The sequence below is a fragment of the Bos taurus genome, chromosome 11 (assembly GCF_002263795.3).
Source record: "Bos taurus isolate L1 Dominette 01449 registration number 42190680 breed Hereford chromosome 11, ARS-UCD2.0, whole genome shotgun sequence".
In the NCBI taxonomy this organism is placed as follows: Eukaryota; Metazoa; Chordata; class Mammalia; order Artiodactyla; family Bovidae; genus Bos; species Bos taurus.
The window spans coordinates 14952722-14974079 of NC_037338.1; the positions used below are offsets into that span (position 1 = coordinate 14952722).

Genomic DNA, 21358 nt, shown 5'->3' on the forward strand with positions numbered 1-21358 from the left:
GAATCTATATTTTAATAAGTTGCCTGGGGCTTGAAAAACTTAAGAACATAGTGTAAACAGGTACCCACTTCAGAATGGGAAGAGACTCTGTAGTCCAAAGGTTTCTAAATGTCCTTGGTACCAGAATCCTGTGAGACACTTGTCTAAAAAATATGGATTCCATTGAGAGTTTAATTTTTTAGGCTTAGGATGGGGCTCCAGAATGACTCTGATGCCACCAACACATAAAATGACATTTGGAAACTGCTGATTTTGTGCAGCTTTATAATTTCACGCAGGAGGTGACTGAGTTAGGAAGCTTTAGCAGCTTGCCTTTAGTCACTAGATAGTGATAAAGCTGCACTGGAAAAGAATTCTTTTGGAGGGAGATTACAAGTGTTTACTTTTATTTTTTTCATTCTGGTATTTTTAAAATATTTTATTATGAAAAGTTTCAAGCATACAGAAAATTTGATAGAATTTTCACAGTAAACATCTGTATACTGACAGCTTATATTCCACCATTAACATTACTATCCTTGCTTTATCACATATATATTCACTTCATTTCATTCCTCTATTCATCCATCCCCCCTCTATCTTTTTTAATGTATTTCAAAGTAAACTGCACATATCAGTATAATCTCCCAAACACTGCATCATGTATATAAGATAATTTGTTTGACTTCTCATCTTTTCACTGTGTCACACGTTTTTCATAGGAAGGGCAAGAATGTTATGAGGATAGCAGAAGTGAGAAAAACAGTAAAAACATGTAAAAGAAGGAAAGCAGGAAACACTGGTGATTAAGGATGATTACCTCCAATTTCTGAAGTACAGAAAACCTCACACAAATCTAGTAAGTTTATGCAAATTATTACAGAGAGTAATTTAAAAAACAGTACCCCCTAGATATGTATTAACTTCATGAAGATTGATCTTTGGCACTAACTCAATATTAGGAGCTGCCATGCTATTGTTCCCTGTGACAACACTTCCCTCTTAGAAATCATGATATTCACGTCCCAAATATACACATCCTGTAACAGCCCTAGCTCTGGCGTCTTTCCGGCACACTAGGATACCACTAATATGAAACGAAACTGAATGTGGAATAAGCAGGGAGACTAATCCCTTCCCAGTGATGAGAAACAAATGTGGACTATGTTTCTCTTTTGTCCTGACAGTAAATTTTTTTATTTAAAAAACTGATAAAATACACATAACAAAAATTTACTATTTTGACCATTTTAAAAACTTAATAGGTTTTAGATTTTAGAACAGTTTCAGATTTACAGAAAAATTAGCAGATTGTACAGAGAAATCCCATATACCTGTTACCCTGCACTCAGTTCCCTTATGATTGCTTCAGCATGGCATATGTTACAGTTATTGAATCAATAGTGATACATAATTATTAACCCATGTAGCCCATAGCTTACATTCAAGTTCCCTATTTGTGTTGTACAGCTGTGTGAGTTTTGACAAATGGGTAATGTCATGTATCTGTTATTACAGAATCACACAGGATAGTTTCACTGCCTAAAAATCCAGTCCTCCATCTATTCATTGCTTCTCCCTCCCTATTACCTAGTGGCAACCACTGATCTTTTTACTGTGTCTGCAGTTTTTCCTTTTCAATAATGTTGTATGGTTGGAATTATACAGTAGAAGGCCTTTTCAGTTTGGTTTCTTTTACTTGGACATATGCATTTATGCACTGGTCATAGAAAACACCCTCTTGCAACAACACAAGAGAAGCCTCTGCACGTGGACATCACCAGATGGTCAACACCGAAATCAGATTGATTATATTCTTTGCAGCCAAAAATGGAGAAGCTCTCAGTCAGCAAAAACAAGACCAGGAGCTGACTATTGCTCAGATCATGAACTCCTTATTGCCAAATTCAGACTTAAATTGAAGAAAGTGGAGAAAACCACTAGACCATTCAGGCATGACCTAAATCAAATCCCTTATGATTATACAGTGTAAGTGAGAAATAGATTTAATGGACTAGATCTGATAGACAGAGTGCCTGATGAAGTATGGACAGAGGTTCATGACATTGTACAGAAGACAGGGATCAAGACCATCCCCATGGAAAAAAAATGCAAAAAAGCAAAATGGCTGTCTGAGGAGGCCTTACAAATAGCTGTGAAAAGAAGAGAAGCAAAAAGCAAAGGAGAAAATGAAAGATATAAGCATCTGAATGCAGAGTTCCAAAGAATAGCAAGAAAAGATAAGAAAGCCTTCCTCAGCGATCAATGCAAAGAAATAGAGGAAAACAACAGGATGGGAAAGACTAGAGATCTCTTCAGGAAAATTAGAGATACGAAGGGAACATTTCATGCAAAGATGGGCTCAATAAAGGACAGAAATGGTATGGACCTAACAGAAGCAGAAGATATTAAGAAGAGGTGGCAAGAATACACAGAAGAACTGTACAAAAAAGATCTTCACGACCAAGATAATCACGATGGTGTGATCACTGACCTAGAGCCAGACATCCTGGAATGTGAGGTCAGGTGGGCCTTAGAAAGCATCACTACAAACAAAGCTAGTGGAGGTGATGGAATCCCAGTTGAGCTATTTCAAATCCTAAAAGATGATGCTGTGAAAGTGCTGCACTCAATATGCCAGCAAATTTGGAAAACTCAGCAGTGGCCACAGGACTAGAAAAGGTCAGGTTTCATTCCAATCCCAAAGAAAGGCAATGCCAAAGAATGCTCAAAACTGCTGCACAATTGCACTCATCTCACACGCTAGTAAAGTAATGCTCAAAATTCTCCAAGCCAGGCTTCAGCAATATGTGAACTGTGAACTTCCAGATGTTCAAGTTGGTTTTAGAAAAGGCAGAGGAACCAGAGATCAAATTGCCAACATCCACTGGATCATGGAAAAAGCAAGAGAGTTCCAGAAAAACACCTATTTCTGCTTTATTGACTATGCCAAAGCCTTTGACTGTGTGGATCACAATAAACTGTGGAAAATTCTGAAAGAGATGGGAATACCAGACCACCTGACCTGCCTCTTGAGAAACCTATATGCAGGTCAGGAAGCAACAGTTAGAACTGGACATGGAACAACAGACTGGTTCCAGATAGGAAAAGGAGTACGTCAAGGCTGTATATTGTCACCCTGCTTATTTAACTTCTATGCAGAGTACATCATGAGAAACGCTGGACTGGAAGAAACACAAGCTGGAATCAAGATTGCCGGGAGAAATATCAGCAACCTCAGATATGCAGATGACACCACCCTTATGGCAGAAAGTGAAGAATTAAAGAACCTCTTGATGAAAGTGAAAGAGGAGAGTGAAAAAGTTGGCTTAAAACTCAACATTCAGAAAACCAAGATAAGGGCATCCAGTCCCATCACTTCATGGCAAATAGATGGGGAAACAGTGGAAACAGTGGCTGACTTTATTTTTCTGGGCTCCAAAATCATTGCAGATTGTGATTGCAGCCATGAAATTATAAGATGCTTAGTCCTTGGAAGGAAAGTTATGACAAACCTAGATAGCGTATTGAAAAGCAGAGACATTATTTTGCCGACAAAGGTCCGTCTAGTCAAGGCTATGGTTTTTCCAGTGGTCATGTATGGGTGTGAGAGTTGGACTGTGAAGAAGGCTGAGTGCCGAAGAATTGATGCTTTTGAACTGTGGTGTTGGAGAAGACTCTTGAGAGTCCCTTGGACTGCAAGGTGATCCAACCAGTCCACCTTAAAGGAGATCCTTCCTGGGTGTTCATTGGTAGGAGTGATGTTGAAGCTGAAACTCCAATACTTTGGCTACTTGAGTATACTCATACCTGAGTATGAGTCAGTGAAGAGCTGACTCATTTGAAAAGACCCTGACGCTGGGAAAGATTGAGGGCAGGAGGAGAAGGGGATAACAGAGGATGAGATGGTTGGATGGTATCACTGACTCAATGGACAGTGATTTGGGTGGACTCTGGGATTTGGTGATGGACAGGGATGCCTGATGTGCTGTGGTTCATGGGGTCACAAAGAGTTGGACAAGACAGAGCGACTAAACTGAACTGAAGTGAATAGGTGTGTGCTGCTGCTGCTGCTAAGTCGCTTCAGTCGTGTCCGACTCTGTGCGACCTCATAGACGGCAGCCCACCAGGCTCCCCCGTCCCTGGGATTCTCTAGACAAGAACACTGGAGTGGGTTGCCATTTCCTTCTCCAATGCATGAAAGTGAAAAGTGAAAGTGAAGTCACTCAGTCGTGTCTGACTCTTAGCGACCCCATGGACTGTAGCCCACTAGGCTCCTCCATCCATGGCATTTTCCAGGCAAGCATACTGGAGTGGGGTGCCATTGTAGTGGTACCATATTAACCATTTTAAAGTTCATAGTGCAGTAGCATTAAGTACATTCACATTATTGTGCTACCATCACCAAAAAACTGTTTTCATCTAGTATGACTAAAACTCTGTACCCAGTAAACAGCTCCCCAGTCCCTTCTTCAGCCTCTGTGACCGCCATCACACTGTCTCTAAGAATTTAAATACTCTTAAAGTACCTCATGTAAGTGAAATCATACAGCATTTGTCTTTGTTTTATCTTTAACTGATGATTGCTTTACTATATTGGTTTGATTTCTGTCGTACGGTATTTGTCTTTTTGTGACTGCCTTATTTCGCTGAGCATAATGCCCTCAAGTTACAGCTATGTTGTGGCATGAGTAAGAATTTCTTTCCAAAGTTTGATTATATATTTCTTATTCACATATTACTTATACAGTCATCAGACATCTGCCATTGGTGAACACTTTGGGTGTCTAGCACACACTAGCTATTGGGACTAATACTGCTATGAACATGGGTGTACAAATGTCTTTGAGAGCCTGCTTTGAGTTTTTTTTAGTATGTGCCCAAAAGTAGAACTGCTGGATCATTCTGTAATTCTATTTTTAATTTTTTGAGGAACAGCCATACTATTTTCCACAGCAGCTGTACCATTTTACATTCCTAGCAATAGTGCACAAGGGTTTAAATTTCTCCACATCCTTATCAACGTCTATCTGTGTTTTTTTATTTTTTGTTTTGTTTTGATGGTAGCCATCCTAATGAATGTGAATTGGTATCTCACTGTGGTTTTGTGCTGAGAGTGAATTTTAGTGACATGTATACTGGCTGTCAATATCAGGCCAGATAGAAAGAGCTCCTCGGAGATCAGCCTTTCTGTTAGAAATCATTAGAACTTCAGAGTACTCTGCTTTGGGACTAAGCAAATCTCCCTGTAAACTTCAACAGAGAAGTTAATTAATTGGGCATTAGGCTGTTGATTTCTGTTTTGTTTTGTTTTTTTTTAAAGATTTGTTATCCTTCCCCAGGGGATCTTGCTGCCCAGGCATCTCCTGCACTGGCACGTGAATTCTTGACCACTAGCACCCCCTGGGCAGCCCCTGCACTGACGGCAGTGGTCACCATTTTCAGGCATTACAGCCTAAGCTGATCACCTGAAAGAAAGCAGAACTGCGGTATACCAGAAACCTCTGTTAGAAGCAGTTCTTGACTGTGGGTGTACCTTGACTGTGGTCTTTCTCTTCTTGAAAATCCTTTTCTACCTTAAAGCCTTATCATTGCTGTTCTGTGTGGGGGTGTTCAGATAACCACAGTGTGATCCTTTCTCCAGGAAATGTCCTGAAGTTAAGTTTCTGTGCTCAGAGTATAGAGTTTTCTCGTACCAGTTGGATACTATTGCTTTCTCAGCCTCACTCTTGAAATGTTGTAACTCGCACAGTTCTTTAACCAGAATCATTGTTAACGTCTTCCTCATTCGGTCTGCCCCTTTCTGAGCTGTATTGTTGTTCTGAGTGTTCTCGTATAAAAGCCTGGTCAGCAGTGATGATGCAGCCCAGAGCAGCGGAAATTTTTTCTTTATTTTTAACTTTGAACTTTTAATTTTGTATTGGGATAGAGCAGATTAACAATGTTGTGATAGTTTCAGGTGAAAATTGAAGGGGCTCAGCCAGACATATACATGTATCCGTTCTCCCCCAAACCCTGCTCCATCCAGGCTGGTACATAACATTGAGCAGAATTCCCCACAGTAGGTCTTTGTTTTTTTAAAAAATAAAAAAATAAATAAATAAAGATTTGTTATCAAAGTTTTTTTTCTTCCCTAAATTCAGATTCCCTTATATATTAAACATTTGTTTTATGCAGTTTTGTATATCACTTAAGTGTGTGTGTGTGTGTGTGTGTGTGTGTGTGTGTATTGTGAGTTTTACTGGAGTATGTTATACATATGTTGCAATTCAGCCATCCAGACTCCCTCTAGTACTTAACAGGAAATATTCAGGGACAGTGTTTGCTCTGTAAGCTCCAGAATCAGTTTTAGCCCTCTCTCTGTTCCTATGTGGCTCCATACAGGCCTCCACTCAGTTAGAGCCCATGGTTACTCCTCTGCCAGTCATCATCTTGCAGTTCTAGGGAGGCTGTCTCAATTAGATCTCAGCCTCTATTCCTCCTACTACAGGCTGGTTCTGAACCATCAGTGGCTGCACAAGGGAAAGAGGGCAGGTGGGGGTGAGAAACTCTGCTTTCTCTCTTTCTATGCCTTTTATTTCTTTTTCTTGCCTTGTTACAGTAACTTACTATTAAGTTCCAGATCTTCCAGATACTGTGTTAAAAAGGACTGATGAAGTGGATGTCCTTGACTTGCCCCTGATTTTAGAGGGAAAGATGTCAAGTCTTTTATTGTTAAGTATGCTGTTAGCTGTAGGGTTTTTTGCGGATGCTTTTTTCAAGTTGGGGAAATTTCCCTCTATTTTTAGTTTGCTGAGAGGCTTTTTCCCCTTGAATGGATGTTGGATTTTTATCAAATGCCTTTTCTGTATCAATAAGACTGGTTTTTTGAATCCACATCTCTGATTCCAGCAAATTCTTCCTGGAATGATTGTGAGAATTTTTACTTTAGGTGATTACCACCTATGCCCAAAATGGTTGGGTTGGAGGCCCTCAGAAGGCTACCACTTCAAAACGAAAGAGCCATGAAAATCAGTACATCTTTAGTGTCCAGAGTATTTGCTCTCAACTCTACAAGCAGAAGGACATCAGTAACACAGCTGATATTAAACTTCACTCAGTCTTGCCCAGTTTCATTTTCATGATCAATTCTAGGAATCTTACCCTGGATCCTGAAACACTTCACTATAGTTTGAAGTCTCAGCCAGTGCTCAAGCAAAAGTCCACTCAGAAAAACAAGCAACAAGCTACACTAAGGATTGTTGTTTGAAACACTGGTTTTGGAGGGTTCTGTGTTTATATGAGTTTGTGAAATGTTGGTAAAAGGAGGTTAAAGAGTATTCTTTGTCATAGGAGGTCTCAGAGCTTTAGATAAACTAATATGTATGATAAATCTCCCAATAGAAGAAATACAGGAGGCTTGCTTTCCCAAATTTTTTGATTATGGAAGTGTTGTATTTCAGAACATCTGAGTAATGAGCTTTGGAGAAAGTTGGTTTACAGGTGAAAGAAATCTAGATTCACAGAATTTTTTTTTTTTTTATCCCAACCAAAATATTTAACATAGTCAAACACCCAAAAAACTATGCCTTTTATCCAACACCGTACAACATTAAAGTATATTAAGTTTAAATTTAGCATTCAGGTTACTAGTTTGTTTTCCCTACCAAGAAGATGGGGGTCCTGATTTGCAGTAGAAGCCTACTCAGAGGAACCTTTTAAGATTAATGGAAAAGTTTGGTCCAAAATGGGTCTTGAGAAGAGAAAAATCTTCGAAATGATAGCTTTTACAGTTTCAGCTTGTGTTCTGAGACTTAAAAAACTGTTTTGGAAGGACACCCCCAGCTACATTTAGACTGGTCCTTTGGTTTAACAATTAATTTGGGAACGGGTGGGGCGTTGTAATACGCGTGCGTTTGGGGAGGTCGTTCGGTTTCACCAAATCCAGACTAGAAGTTTTTCAGATTGCTCAGCACAGGCCCAGACAGGAGGTCTCCTTTGGGCCACAGCCCAACAGCTGCACCGCGCGTGCTGGGAACCGTCCAGGCAGAGGTGGAACCGCAGCAAGGGGCCTCAAGGCGTCTCAGCCAAGTCACACCGTCCGGGGTCCCCGCCTAGCGGAAATACACATCCCAAACCCCTGCTCTCCACCCACCCACCCCCGCCCCCCGGTCCGGATTAGGGGAGCTGGGCGGAGTCCAGGCAGCGGCCACTCCCCGGGCTCGGAAAAAAAACTGGGACGTTACGGACACAGAGCTGGCTGGGCCAGCAGCGCGTGGCACGCGCTCTCCCTCCCGCGCATGCTCCGGCCGGCCGCCTCCGGTCCCATCCCGGGTCCCGCCTCTCTCGCTCTCTTTCCCCCTCCCCCGCCAGCCTCCCTCCGAGCTTGGCCCCTCCGGGCGCGCGGCCGACGTCCCAGTTGCGTGCCGGCGCCTGACTTCACTTCCGGCTAACGCGCGCTGCTTGCCCCCTGGCCCCGGATGGTGACTGGTGGTGGTGCTGCACCTCCCGGGACTGTCACTGAGCCGCTTCCCAGTGTGATTGTGCTGAGCGCAGGCCGGAAGATGGCGGCTGCGGCTGCGGCGGCCTCTGGCCCGGGCTGCTCCTCGGCGGCGGGGGCGGGAGCGGCCGGGGTCTCCGAGTGGCTGGTGCTGCGGGACGGCTGCATGCGCTGCGACGCCGACGGGCTGCACAGCCTCTCCTACCACCCGGCGCTGAACGCCATCCTGGCCGTGACCAGTCGCGGGACCATCAAAGTCATCGACGGCACCTCAGGGGCCACCCTGCAGGCCTCGGCGCTCAGCGGTGAGTGTGCGGCAACGCCGGGCGGGGGCCGGGCCCGCCGCGGGAGGAGCCGGGCCCCGGGATGCCGGGGAAGGAAGCCGCCCAGCCCCGGGGCTCGGCCTCCGGAGGAGGGGAGCGGCGGAAGGCAGGGCTGGGGGCTCAGGCCTGGCTGTGAAGGGAGGCCGGGAAGCTGATGGAGGAGGACCGTAGAAGTTGGCTATTTCAGCGGCTGCAGCTGGGAAGGAAAGACGGGCGAGACGGGGAGTGGTGGGAGTTGCCTTTCGGGCTTTGAGCGTCCGGTGTGGGTTGGTCCTCTTGGAGACGTGAGGAGGCCTAAGAGCTCGGCACCGGAGAAGCCCAGGCTCCGGGTTAGGTCCTGGAGAGGGTGTCGGTACAGTTTCTGTTAGAAAGCGAAAGGGTTGCAGGGTTGGTCCGGACTTGAGAGGCCGGTGGCCAGAGGCAAGCGTCCGAGCCGGCATCCAAGCCCTCGCCTCTTGTGGAGAGAGGAGGATCCGCGTCTGTTCCTGGGACCCGCAGGTGCTGGGATGTACGGCAGGCTTCGCGCCCAGCGTGGGGGTTGGGTGGGCCTGGAGTGGGGGCGGGGAGGGAAGTAGGAGGGCCGGCTGCCTGAACTGTTCCGTCGACCGCTTTAGGGCTCGGGCGGACGCCGTGGAAGACTGGCCCTTGTTCCCCGGCTCGGGGCTTCCGCCTTCTACCCCCCAGGGATGAGAAACTCAGCACCTGCGGTGTATGAGCTGTAGATTCCTTTGGGTTCATAATGAGGTGAAACTTCCGGCGTTCTCTGCTGGTTTTACCACTGCGAGCCAAGAGTTGGGATAAGGGGGAAATGTGTGAGGCTCAGCGGTGGAGGAGACCAGTTCTGGCTGTTGTAAACCTTAGTCCAGGACGGGACTTTGAGTATGAGAGAGGTGAACGCTCGATGGGCTGTAGTAGAGTGTTTTGGAGTTGTCCTGGCAAGGTTAAGTTTGGGTGAATTGACATTTCATTTGCGGTTGAATGATGAGTGGCTTAATTTAGATGTTACAAATCGAGACTGAAAAGTTAGTATTCGAGTTAGACTCCTGCACAGAGTGTAATGTACATAACTGTCCGCATTTAGCCAAGTGGAAGTAGTTACGTGGTTTTACCTATTCACTTGTATTCTAACAGAGCCAAGTAAGGTGGTTATTCTGATTTACTGTTAGGCATTTAAGAGTAAATGGCAATTTAGGGATACAGAGTTAAAGGATTTAATTTTTGTTGATGTGAGCTTTGTGAAAGAAATGGATTTGGATAGCTATAGAAAATAAATCTGAAACACATCTAAAATATACCCAAGAGAAAGTTTGTATTGTAGCCTTGTGATTTTTCTTTTCTTGGCTTAGGCAAAGTACAAATGTGGTGTCCCAGATGTAGCAATGAGCATTCGCTGCAACTTGGGCATAACAGCTTGTCTCTCTGTATGGGAGGGTACTTCTCATTAATAGTTGGATTTCTTTCTTCTTAAACTCACTTAAATATATTTCACATCTGAAAAGGTATCAAGAACAATTGTGACAGACAACCATGTATTCCAGACTCAAAAAAACATTACAAACAGTGTTGAAGTTTTCTGTGTCCCTTCTGGATTGCATTCTTCCTGTTCTCTCTTTATACATGTCTTTATGTATTTTAGTATATACCTTTATGTTTAAACAGTATCTATTGGTGTCTTTCATGATTTTAAACTTTTAATAAGTAGTATCACAGTGTATGTATTTCTATTTCTATAAAAAATCTTATTAACAAAAGTCTTAAAATGTTTTCAATAGAAAGAGGACTCTTTAAGGGGTGTTTTTGTGTCTGGAGGCTGTGTTTCAGAAAGGTTATATGTGCCAGAGTTAGTTATAAATGATTGGGGAAATTGGATGTAAATGAATGTGCCTGTTCATGAAAAGGGAAGAAAACAGTCACTCACATGGTAGATTGCTAAAGGGGAGGGCTTTGGGTACATAATAAAAGTATAAAGGTAAATACATAAACTACAGCACTGATTGCAGTTCATGGGGTTGCAAAGAGTCAGATACGACTGAGCGACTGAACTGAACAGAACTGAACAGCACTGATTTGAGATAACTTAGTTGAGGTAGGTTGGAACATTTAATTGGGAAGTATGGAAATGGATACAGTAGTGGATGGACGTGCATTGAGAATTGAGTAGTATGTGATTAGAATTATGTAGAAGAGTTTATGGCAAAACAAGGATTATAAAGCAGGTTTAAAAGTAACAATGGAAAAATTCAGAAATGTTTTCATATATGAGAAACGCGGTTGATTAATAATAATGATCAGAAGTCGTATAGGGTCCTGTATGTGTCATGTCTTCAGATGATTGGCCAAGGAATGAGGGATTTTATGTTTTGCCTTGAACATGCAAGTACTTGGTAGGTTTGCTTTTATTGGTGAATAGAGGGTGACAGTTCTGTCAGTAGAATGGGGAGAAGGTGCCATTAGTAACCATGGTCCTAACATGACCCATCTTTCCAGTTCTTGGGCAGTGAGCCACCTACTTTTCTACCCCCAGAGGAAAGACATCTTTGGGTAAGGGGATATGGAGTGATGTAACCATATAGAGCTTTATTGGGTGACAGTGTAGTCTTATGGATGGGTTCAGTTTATGGGGTTATGGGTAGCCTATTGGTGTAGATTGGAAATCGAAAAATGAGCAGGACTTGTATGTATATGTATTCACTTGTATGGCAATGATGGTGAACTTTTTATTGTATTTTTTAATTAATTTTAATTGGAGGCTAATTACTTTACAGTATTGTGGTGATTTTTGGCATACATCAACGTGAATCAGCCATGGGTGTACACGTGTTCTCCGACCTGAACCCCCCTCCCACCCCCCTCCCCATCCCGTCCCTCAGGGCCATCCCAGTGCACCAGCCCTGAGCACCCTGTCTCTTGCATCGAACCTGGACTGGCGATCTGTTTCACGTATGATAATATATATGTTTCAGTGCTATTCTCTCAAATCATCCCACCCTTGCCTTCTCCCACCGAGTCCAAAAGTCTGTTCTTTACATCTTGTGTCTCTTCTGCTGTCTCGCATATAGGGCCATCGTTACCATCTTTCTAAATTCCATATATATGCGTTGATATACTGTATTGGTGTTTTTCTTTCTGACTGACTTCTCTCTGTATAATAGGCTCCAGTTTCAGTGATGGTGAATTTTTAACTACCACTGTTGACTACTGTATATCTTCAAACTATGTGTCTCTCACATAAAATATTTATAAATACATTTTTCATTAGACTAAGGGTCATCAGTATATACTTAGGCAAGTATTTGCTCCGTGTTAGTGTTTTCACAAGTGTGTTAGTTGCTCAGTTGTGTCTGACTCTTTGCGACCCCATGGACCGTAGCCCACCAGACCCCTCCGTCCATGGAATTCTCCAGGCAAGAATACGGAAGTGGGTGGCCATTTCCTTCTCCAGGGGTTCTTCCCAACCCAGGGTTAAGGTTTATGAATGTGACTTTCAGTTACCTCCATGATCTGGCTTTTACCTGTCTTTCTAGTCTTGTCTCACCACTTTGTTCTGTGAAACTGGTTCATTTAATTTTTCTTCCCAACTGCAGTAATTTTACTCCTTCTTGGAATTCACCAATTCTCTCCAGAAAATTAGATGAATCTTACCCCTGTTTCAGGACCTAGAGCATATCTGTAACTTACTAATTCTTTTTGCCCGAAGTAAGCCACCGAACCCCTAAGCACATCGTCCTATTAATGCCTATTTTAGTAATTTGACAACTTAGCTGTTTGTGATATGTTTCCTGTTTTGAACTATTTAAATTTCGTTTTATTTAGTTGTGTGTGAATATATGATGTCTGTTTAACTATATTTCAAACTCCTTGTGGGAAGGAGCCTGTCTACTTGTTTATATCTCCTCCACAGGACGCCTAGTACAATATTTAAATAAATATTTTTGATTTGCTGTATGTATACTAATGAGTTTGTTAAATGGATGCTTCTTTTTAACTGCTCAGTAAACACTTTCTTTGGCTTTGGGTTTTTTTCCTTTCTTTCATAAGTAGATTTTTTCTTTTAAAGAATCATTTCAGGTTCATAGTAAAACTGAGCAGAAAGTACAGAGTTCCCATATTACTCATGCCTCTATTCCCTTCATTGTCAACATCTGAGACCACACTGGTGTGTTTGTTACCGTCAGTGAACCTGCATTAATGCATCATTATCACCTAAAGTGCATAGTTTATATTCGTGTTCACCCTGTACATTCCATGGGTTCTGACTATATATGACATATTGGGGAATACAGTCTCATTAAAAAACCCTTACTCTGCCTATTCACCCCTCTCTCCTACTCTCTGACAACTATTGATCTTTTTATTGTCTCCACATAGTATGTAGCCTTTTCAGTATGGCTTCTTTCACATAATAATACGAATTTAAGTTTCTTTTATGTCTTTCTGTAGCTTGATGGTTATTTCCTTTTAGCACTGAATAATATATTACATTGTCTGGATTTACCACAGTTTGTCCATTCACCTACTGAAGGGTATCTTGGTTGCTTCCAGTTTGTGACAGTTATGAATAAAGCTGCTATAAATACCTGGGTCTAGGCATTTGTGTGTGCAAAAGTTTTCAGGTAATTTGGGTAAATACCAAGTCCTCCATGACTGCTGGAGCCTATGGCAGCAGTATGTTTAGTTTTGTAATAAATTATCAAACTGTCTTCTACAGTGGCTGTACCATTTTGCATTTCCAGAAGCAACAAATAAGAGTTCCCGTTGCTTTACATCTTCATCAGCATTTGATATTGTTAGTGTTTTGAATTGCTGCTTTTCTAATAGGTGTGTAATGGTATCTCAGTGTTTTAATTTGTAATTCTCTAAAGAAGTATCAATAACCTCAGATATACAGATGACACCACCCTTATGGCAGAAAGTGAAGAGGAACTGAAAAGCCTGTTGATGAAAAGTGAAAGTGGAGAGTGAAAAAGTTGGCTTAAAGCTCAACATTCAGAAAACGAAGATCATGGCATCCGGTCCCATGAGTTCATGGGAAATAGATGGAGAAACAGTGGAAACAGTGTCAGACTTTATTTTTGGGGGCTCCAAAGTCACTGCAGATGGTGACTGCAGCCATGAAATTAAAAGACGCTTACTCCTTGGAAGAAAAGTTATGACCAACCTAGAGAGCATATTGAAAAGCACAGACATTACTTTGCCGACAAAGGTCCGTCTAGTCAAGGCTATGGTTTTTCCAGTGGTCGTGAGTTGGACTGTGAAGAAGGCTGAGTGCTGAAGAATTGATGCTTTTGAACTGTGGTGTTGGAGAAGACTCTTGAGAGTCCCTTGGACTGCAAGGAGATCCAACCAGTCCATTCTGAAGGAGATCAGCCCTGGGATTTCTTTGGAAGGAATGATGCTAAAGCTGAAACTCCAGTACTTTGGCCACCTCATGTGAAGAGTTGACTCATTGGAAAAGACTCTGATGCTGGGAGGGATTGGGGGCAGGAGGAGAAGGGGACGACAAAGGATGAGATGGCTGGATGGCATCACTGACTCGATGGACGTGAGTCTGAGTGAACTCTGGGAGTTGGTGATGGACAGGGAGGCCTGGCTTGCTGCGATTCATGGGGTTGCAAAAAGTCGGACACGACTGAGCGACTGAACTGAACTGAATTTGGTTGAAATGCAGCATCTTCCTGTAGATCTCAGTTTTTGGAAATTGTAAATGATACAAATCATTTCCTATTTCCTGATTAATTTGGGTACATGAAGCCTTCCTAGTCTTGGTTATAAACATGTTATAGAGTTGGGACTGCAACAGCCCTACAAGATAGTTGTCTTCTAGATGCATCTGAGTTCCTTGCATGTTAAGTCGCTTCAGTCATGTCTGACTCTTTGCGACCCCATGGACTGTAGCCCACCAGGCTTCTCTGTCCGTGGGACTCTCCAGGCAAGAATACTGGAGTGGGTTGCCATGCCCTCCTCCAGGGGATCTTCCTGACCCAGGAACAAACTCTGGTCTCTTAAGTCTCCTGCATTGGTATGTGGGCTCTTTATAGTAGCGTCATCTGGGAAGCCCGTCTGAGTTCTGTATAAAAATTTAATTCAGCAAATATCTTTGTGGGCTATGACTGTGTACTTGTCTCTGTTTCAGTTGACTGACTTTAGTAATACTACATGATGACATATGTCAAAGATTTGGTGTTTTATTAGCAAAACATTTTCTATAATTAGAGTGAATTAATATTCATGTTTGTTTGCTTTGTTTGTTTGTTTGTGTTTTTTGCCTCAATGCATGGCTTGTGGGATCTTAGTTCCTTGCCCAGGGATCAAACCCACACTCTCTGCATTGGAAGCGCTGAGTCTTAACCACTGGATCGCCAGGGAAGTCCCATGAATTAATAGTCTTAAAAAAGATTTTTCTGTGTTTTCAACATCCTCTATATTTACCCAAATTTTTACATTTGCCTCCCACATTTTCCTAACTGTTCAACGTGCAAAGATGGTTTTGCTCTAAGAAAGAATTTATTGTAGTCTTTGTTTTAGTAGTTTTAGACTTATTAATCAGAGGCAGTGTAAGAGATCAATTTCTGGAGCTAAATAGTTTGAGCTTTAGTCTTGGTACTGTTTGATCTTGAAGTGCATCAATAAAGTGAGCATTACAATGTTATCTACCTCATAAGATAGTTGTGAGAATTGAAGTGAGCTAATATATGTTAAACATTAGAACAGATACATAGTGCTCACTCATTAAGTCGAGTCTGACTCTTTTTGACCCTGTGAACTGTAGTAGCCTGCCAGCCTAGTCCATGGGATTTTCTAGGCAAGAATACTGGAGTGGGTTGTCATTTCCTCATCCAGGGTATATAGTATGTGCTCTGTAAATGTTCTTGTAGCAGTGGCCATTTGAAAGTTTGCTGATGTAGTAGATGTTTTTACTACAGGGATTCTGTTGAAATTGAAGTATTTTTTTCTTTCAGTTTTTCACATATGTGGAAATGGGACCAGTGAAATCTGAGAGAGATAAATATTAATATAGAGTAATGATTTTATATTACAAGAGAAATAAATTATGTAAGTTAATTCATTTTGGACTTGAAATTGTTAAAAGAGGCTGGTGATTTCATACATTGTTGAACATGTGGTAGGCATGGGGGCACAAAGTAAGGCAGCCTTTTTACTTTTGAATACATGCTTGGTGATACTTTCAGGTAAGCCATTTTAGCGTAAGTACTCTTAATAAAATATAGATATGCAGATTATGTGAGTTTAGAGAAGGGAGTTTGTTCAATCTGAGGGGAATAGAGAAGGCTTCTCAAAGGATGTTGCCTTTATGATCAGTTTGGGAAGATGAGATAGTGGGAGGGATATCCTAGGCTAGGGTACTTGTTTATACAGAGACAATTAGGTCTTTAAAAGCATATTAAATTCAGGGAAGTTTTGAGGGGAAGAGGAGTTGGGGTTGGATGGTTAGAGTTGAAGCTGAGAGATTGGGAAAGACAAGATCATAATACGTTTTGCTAAGAACTTTGGACTTGATGTCAATGGTAGGCAGCTTTTATAGGTTAAGACACAATCAGATTTTTTTGAAGAAAGATTCCAAGCTAATGCTCAGGTGTGAAAAGTGGCGAGAGCTGCATGTAAGTTAGTTTGAGAGGTGGAAACAATATAATTCGACGAATTTAGGGATGAGGGGAATTGACAAGGTGGCAATTACTCAGACTTAGGTTTCTACTTTGGGTGACTGGGTGAATGAATTAACCTGAATAGCAGTACAAGAAGGTATGGTGAGTAGCTTTTGTTGGCATATGCTGAGGAGCAAGGGGGACATAGTGATTTCAGTTACGTTAATTTTGAGGTTCTTGAAGGACATCCCGGAAGAGATGGCCAGGAGCCATTTGGAAATTCAACTTGAAGGTTTGGAAATAAATGAAGTGTGAAGATTTGGGAATACAGGTTTGGAAGGCATTGCCATTTATAGAGAAAGCCTAGTCTATGGTTAAGTATATTGGCTCCGGAGCCAGATTGAGTTTCAGTCTGTGATTCATCACTTATTAGCTGTGTCCCAAAGCAAGATGCTTAACTCCCTCTGCTCTTAATAATTAGTACCCAACTCATTTGGTTCTTGGAAAGATGTTAAGTAAATTGATACATGTAGATATTATTTGATCCACCATAAACACTCAATAAATGCTACCTTTTGTATTGGTGTTTTTAATTGCATCATTCATTTCAACAAGTGTTTGCCGTATGGGGATAATAAGATGAATTTTAAATCCACTCTTTCCCCAGTTTTGGAAAGCTGTCTAGAAGGGGTGACAGCTCAGCTGAGACTTGAAAGAAATGAAGTTGGCTAGGTAGAGGAAGTAGCATGAGCACAAGTAGGTGCATGAAGCAGGTAATATTTGTTATAAGCAGTTTAGTATTACAGTGCAAAGCATGAGGAAGGGAGTGATGGGAGAGACTGAGGATCTTGGACTTGGTTCTATGGGAGCTATGGCTGCATACTCTTATGTACAAGAACTCCCAGTTTATGGTAAAAAATGTAGGGCCCTATTACGATAGGTATGCTTTTAGCATTAATTGAGAAAATACAGCAAAAAGCTGCTACTTTTAAGTAGTTTTTATTGTAGATGTCTTATTATCTGTGTAATTTGAAAAATACTACAACACACATACTTTGAGCTTTCCTCATTGCTGGCTTAGCCTTGAAGTTTTTTTTTAATAGGGAAACAAATCAATTAACAGTCTTCTGCCTGTACTCCAGCTTCAGAAATTTTGTTGTTATTATCTCCTTGGTCTTTTTGTCTTTGTGGGCTTGTTTAATGCCCTCTTTAATTATTTCCTGTCTTTGCAGTAGGATTATAGGAGGAAGCAGAAGTAAATTGTATGTATTATGTCCTTGTTTAACTGGAAATCTGTAGTTATAACCATATGTAAGTTGTTGAACATTTGGAAATCTATCCTTAGGAATGTTCTCTATAACAATAGATAGAATGTAGACAACAATAGATTTCTGTAAAGTGGAAAAAAAAAAAGTGAAAGTGAAGTCGCTTAGTTGTGTCTGACTCCTTGTGACTCCATGGACTGTAGCCTACCAGGATCCTGTGTCCATGGGATTTCCAGGCAAGAGTACTGGAGTGGGTTGCCATTTCCTTGTCCAGGGGAATCCTCCCGACCCAAGGATTGAAACAGGGTCTCCCACATTGCAGGCAGACGCTTTACTGTCTGAGCCACCAGGGAAGCCCACACTGTAAAGGAGTATATAAAAATAGTGGGAAGGCGGGTGGGAAGTGCCTCTCTGATACGTGCAGTGCACTGCTCAGAGTCTCAGGCAAAAGGTCATTTGGCAAGACACTTGCTGGGTTACCATCTCTAAAATGGGCTAGTAATTCTTGCCCAGGCTACATTATTATGTGATATGATAATGAATGTAGACATTCTTTGTAGGTTGAACTTCATATGTGAGGGATACAACAGGGTTAGCCAAACTCTTTGGGTATAGAGAGGAGAAAATGGAGGTACAAATGACAAAAAGGATAAATTAATTGCTACATAAAGTTAATTGTTTGTGACAAGGGCAGTGCTCCTAGAAGAAATAATTGTGGTCTAGTGTGAGTATGTTAAATCAGGGATGTATTTTTAGAGGAGATAAATATTATGTTTACTTTTTACAGGAATTAATAGCAATATTGGGGCAAATGGAAGTGTCTTCTTTGAAATTTATTGTGGGCACCAGGAATTCAAATCTTTATGATTTGTTTCTATGCTTTTACTTTGATTTACGAAGTTGAAGAGAGACAAGGAAGGCTGGGGAGATAGTACAGGGCAGTGGTTCTCAGCCTTGGTTGCTCCTTAGAGTCATCAGGAGAGTTTTTAAAGACATACTCTGCTAGGGTTCTAGTATTCTAACTTAAGTGACCTGGAGTGGAACCCAAGGCCACTTAAATTTTTATTATTTTAATTTTTAAAGCTTTCTCAGTGATTTTAATGTGCAGGCCAGGTTTAGAGGTTTTAACTTCACATAGAACCCTAAATGAACAAATGTATTTCATATGCCTGGAATAAATGAGAGATTTTATTTCAATTGAATAGTATTCTATTGTTGTTTAGTCACTGTGTCTGACTCTTTTTTGACCCCATGACTGTAGCCTGCCAGGCTCCTCTGTCCATGGGATTTCCCAGCAAAGAATACTGGAGGGGGTTGCCATTTTCTTTTCTAGGGTATCTTCCCGACCCAGGAATCAAACCTGTATCTCCTGCATTGGCAGGTGAATTCTTTACCATTGAGCCACCAGGGAAGCCTCAATAGTATTTATTCTGTTTAGGCTTAATTTTTTTTTTTTTGGTAAGAAACACCTCCCAAGTTAGTTTCTTTGCTAATAAAACCTACCCCACAGTAAATTAAATTATAAGTGAAATACGCTTATAAGCAGAACGGTACCAAGGGCCAAATTCCTGTTGCTTTCTTTTGTACTTTTCTGATGTAATGCATTTTTGATTTTTTTTTTTTTAATCAGTTAAGTGCTATGATACTTTTCACCAAAATGCCACTGCAGCAGGGACCTACTACTGGGAGTATGAGGAGAGGAGAGGGGAAAAAGCAGCTGTAGAGGGCAGAAATGGCTGGGATTATCTACCAGATCAGCTGTTTCATGCCTAAAATGTCTTTGTTTTATGTTGTATTAAGAAAAAAACTAACTACTAGAATGTTACATTTTATCATATTAGAGCTTAGTGGGTTTTAAAAAATACATACTTTTATTAAATTATATGGCTTTGCGGGGTCTTTGTTGTCGAGTGGGCTTTTCTCTAGCTGTGGTGAGCAGAGGCTACTCTAGTTGTGGTATGCGGTCTTCTCATTGCGGTGGCTTCTCGTAGAGCGTGGGCTCCAGGGAATGCAGGCTTCAGTGGCTGTGACACTTGGCTCAGTAGTTGGGGCTCCCGGGCTCAGTAGTTGTGGTGCACAGGCTTAGTTGCTATGTGGGATCTTGTGGGACCAGGGATTGAACTTGTGTCTCCGGCATTGGCAGGTGGATTCCTTACCACTGAGCCAGCAGGGAAGCCCTAGAGCTTAGTTTTAATACGTTAAAAAGTTCTTCAAAACTATGAAAAATGATTCATTTATTCAAAAACATTGACTGTGTGTCAAAAACTTATTGTTTATCAACAAAATCCTTTCCTAGAGCTCTGGTTTAGTGAAAAGAGGTATATTACACATACATGCAGGTGATGGTAGACACTATAAGAAATCAAAACTGATACGAGATGGTGGTGGGTAAATTTGTACTGTGTGGTCTGGGGGGGAGTCTCTCTGAGAAGGCCCTTGAGCAGATCCTAATGATGTGAGAGAGCAGCAAGGCAGGTATCCAGGGGAAGTTTCTGTTGGCTTGTTACTGTAGTATGGGGAAACAGCTGGATGGATTTTCATCATATTTGGATGGAATTTCACTTGCACTGATTTAAAATGTAGATTCAATGAGGAGTGATGAGACTGGTGTGATTACTAGTCTCAGAGAAAGGTGCCATCTCTGTTAAACAAAATAATTTCAAATATGAGCTCCAAATAGAAATTCACAAGGGTACATGTTCCAATTGTAGAATTATATTGATTTGTAGCTGAGTTACTTCTCACATGGGCAACTTTCTGTAGCAACTGGAATTTATATACAGATGATAAGGATTTTTATGCAATATCAGATAGGGAAATTAGTCCCCAGACTTTACTTAATTATAGCCAGGTCAAAATCCTGAAGGAAGAATGTAATCTATATATTGAAGACTGGTTGAGAGATTTAACTGTGACAAATTTTCATATATATTGTTCAGTTTGTCACAGTTAATTGAATGAAACATATGAAAAGGGCCCCACAGTTTCTTGCAGGGAGTAGTAGTAAGTCCTTAATGATTGAGTCCTATCTATGGAAAGTTTTCAGTGGTGATTATGTTCTCCAAACTTTCTCAGTTGATGTCAGGTAACTTAAGATTATTTAAAATAAGTGGGAGAGAATTGGAACCTTAAATTCTGTATCTTTCAGAGAACCTCTTCCATGTTTAGGTAGATGTTGATTTTCCTGCCTGGAAAAATACTATCCCTGCTTTGTATTTTATCCATTTGCTACTTTTCCTTATGGCCTAGTCACCGAACTTTCCCAGATTTTCTTTGCACCAAGTTCTCTTATAGGAATACTCATTTTAACTTTCAATAATACAGTGTATTAGTAACTTTCGTTAAATGATTTTATTTTCAGTAACTTTAATAATACTTTAAAAGCTTTATAAGAGCTGAACTTTAATTTTGGGGTTCCTTGGTGGCTCAGTGGTAAAGAATCCGCCTGCCAGTGCAGGAGACGCGGGTTTGATCTCTGGGTTGGGAAGGTCCCTGGAGAAGGAATGGCACCCACTCCAGTATTCTTGCCTGGAGAATTCCATGGATGAGACATCTGGTGAGCTACAGTCCATGGGCTTGCAAAAAAGTCAGATATGACTTAGTGACTAAATAGCAACAAAAAACGTTAATTTTGTACCCTTTTTTATTGACTTTGAATTATGTTTTTGTGTTATGGTATAAACTGTTTTAAGCATTGAACTCTGATGA

General features: G+C 41.4%; 1 protein-coding gene and 1 non-coding gene across 10 annotated transcripts in view; both read left to right on the forward strand.

Moving 5' to 3' along the window:
- The first annotated feature begins 8419 nt into the window (after positions 1–8419).
- BIRC6 (baculoviral IAP repeat containing 6) overlaps positions 8420–21358 on the forward strand; it is a 213632-nt gene continuing 200693 nt past the window's right edge. For 8 of the 9 annotated variants that reach the window (XR_003037059.2, XM_024998841.2, XM_024998843.2 and 5 more), the window contains exon 1: positions 8420–8763. Coding sequence is in view for 8 of the 9 variants with exons in the window: in XM_024998841.2 (XP_024854609.1) it covers positions 8439–8763 (325 nt within the window). In the remaining variant the exon portion in view is untranslated. 9 annotated transcript variants of the gene reach the window in all.
- Positions 8574–8635, forward strand: MIR11972 (microRNA mir-11972). Its single transcript, NR_162235.1, has one exon. It is a non-coding gene; the product is annotated as a microRNA mir-11972 (primary transcript).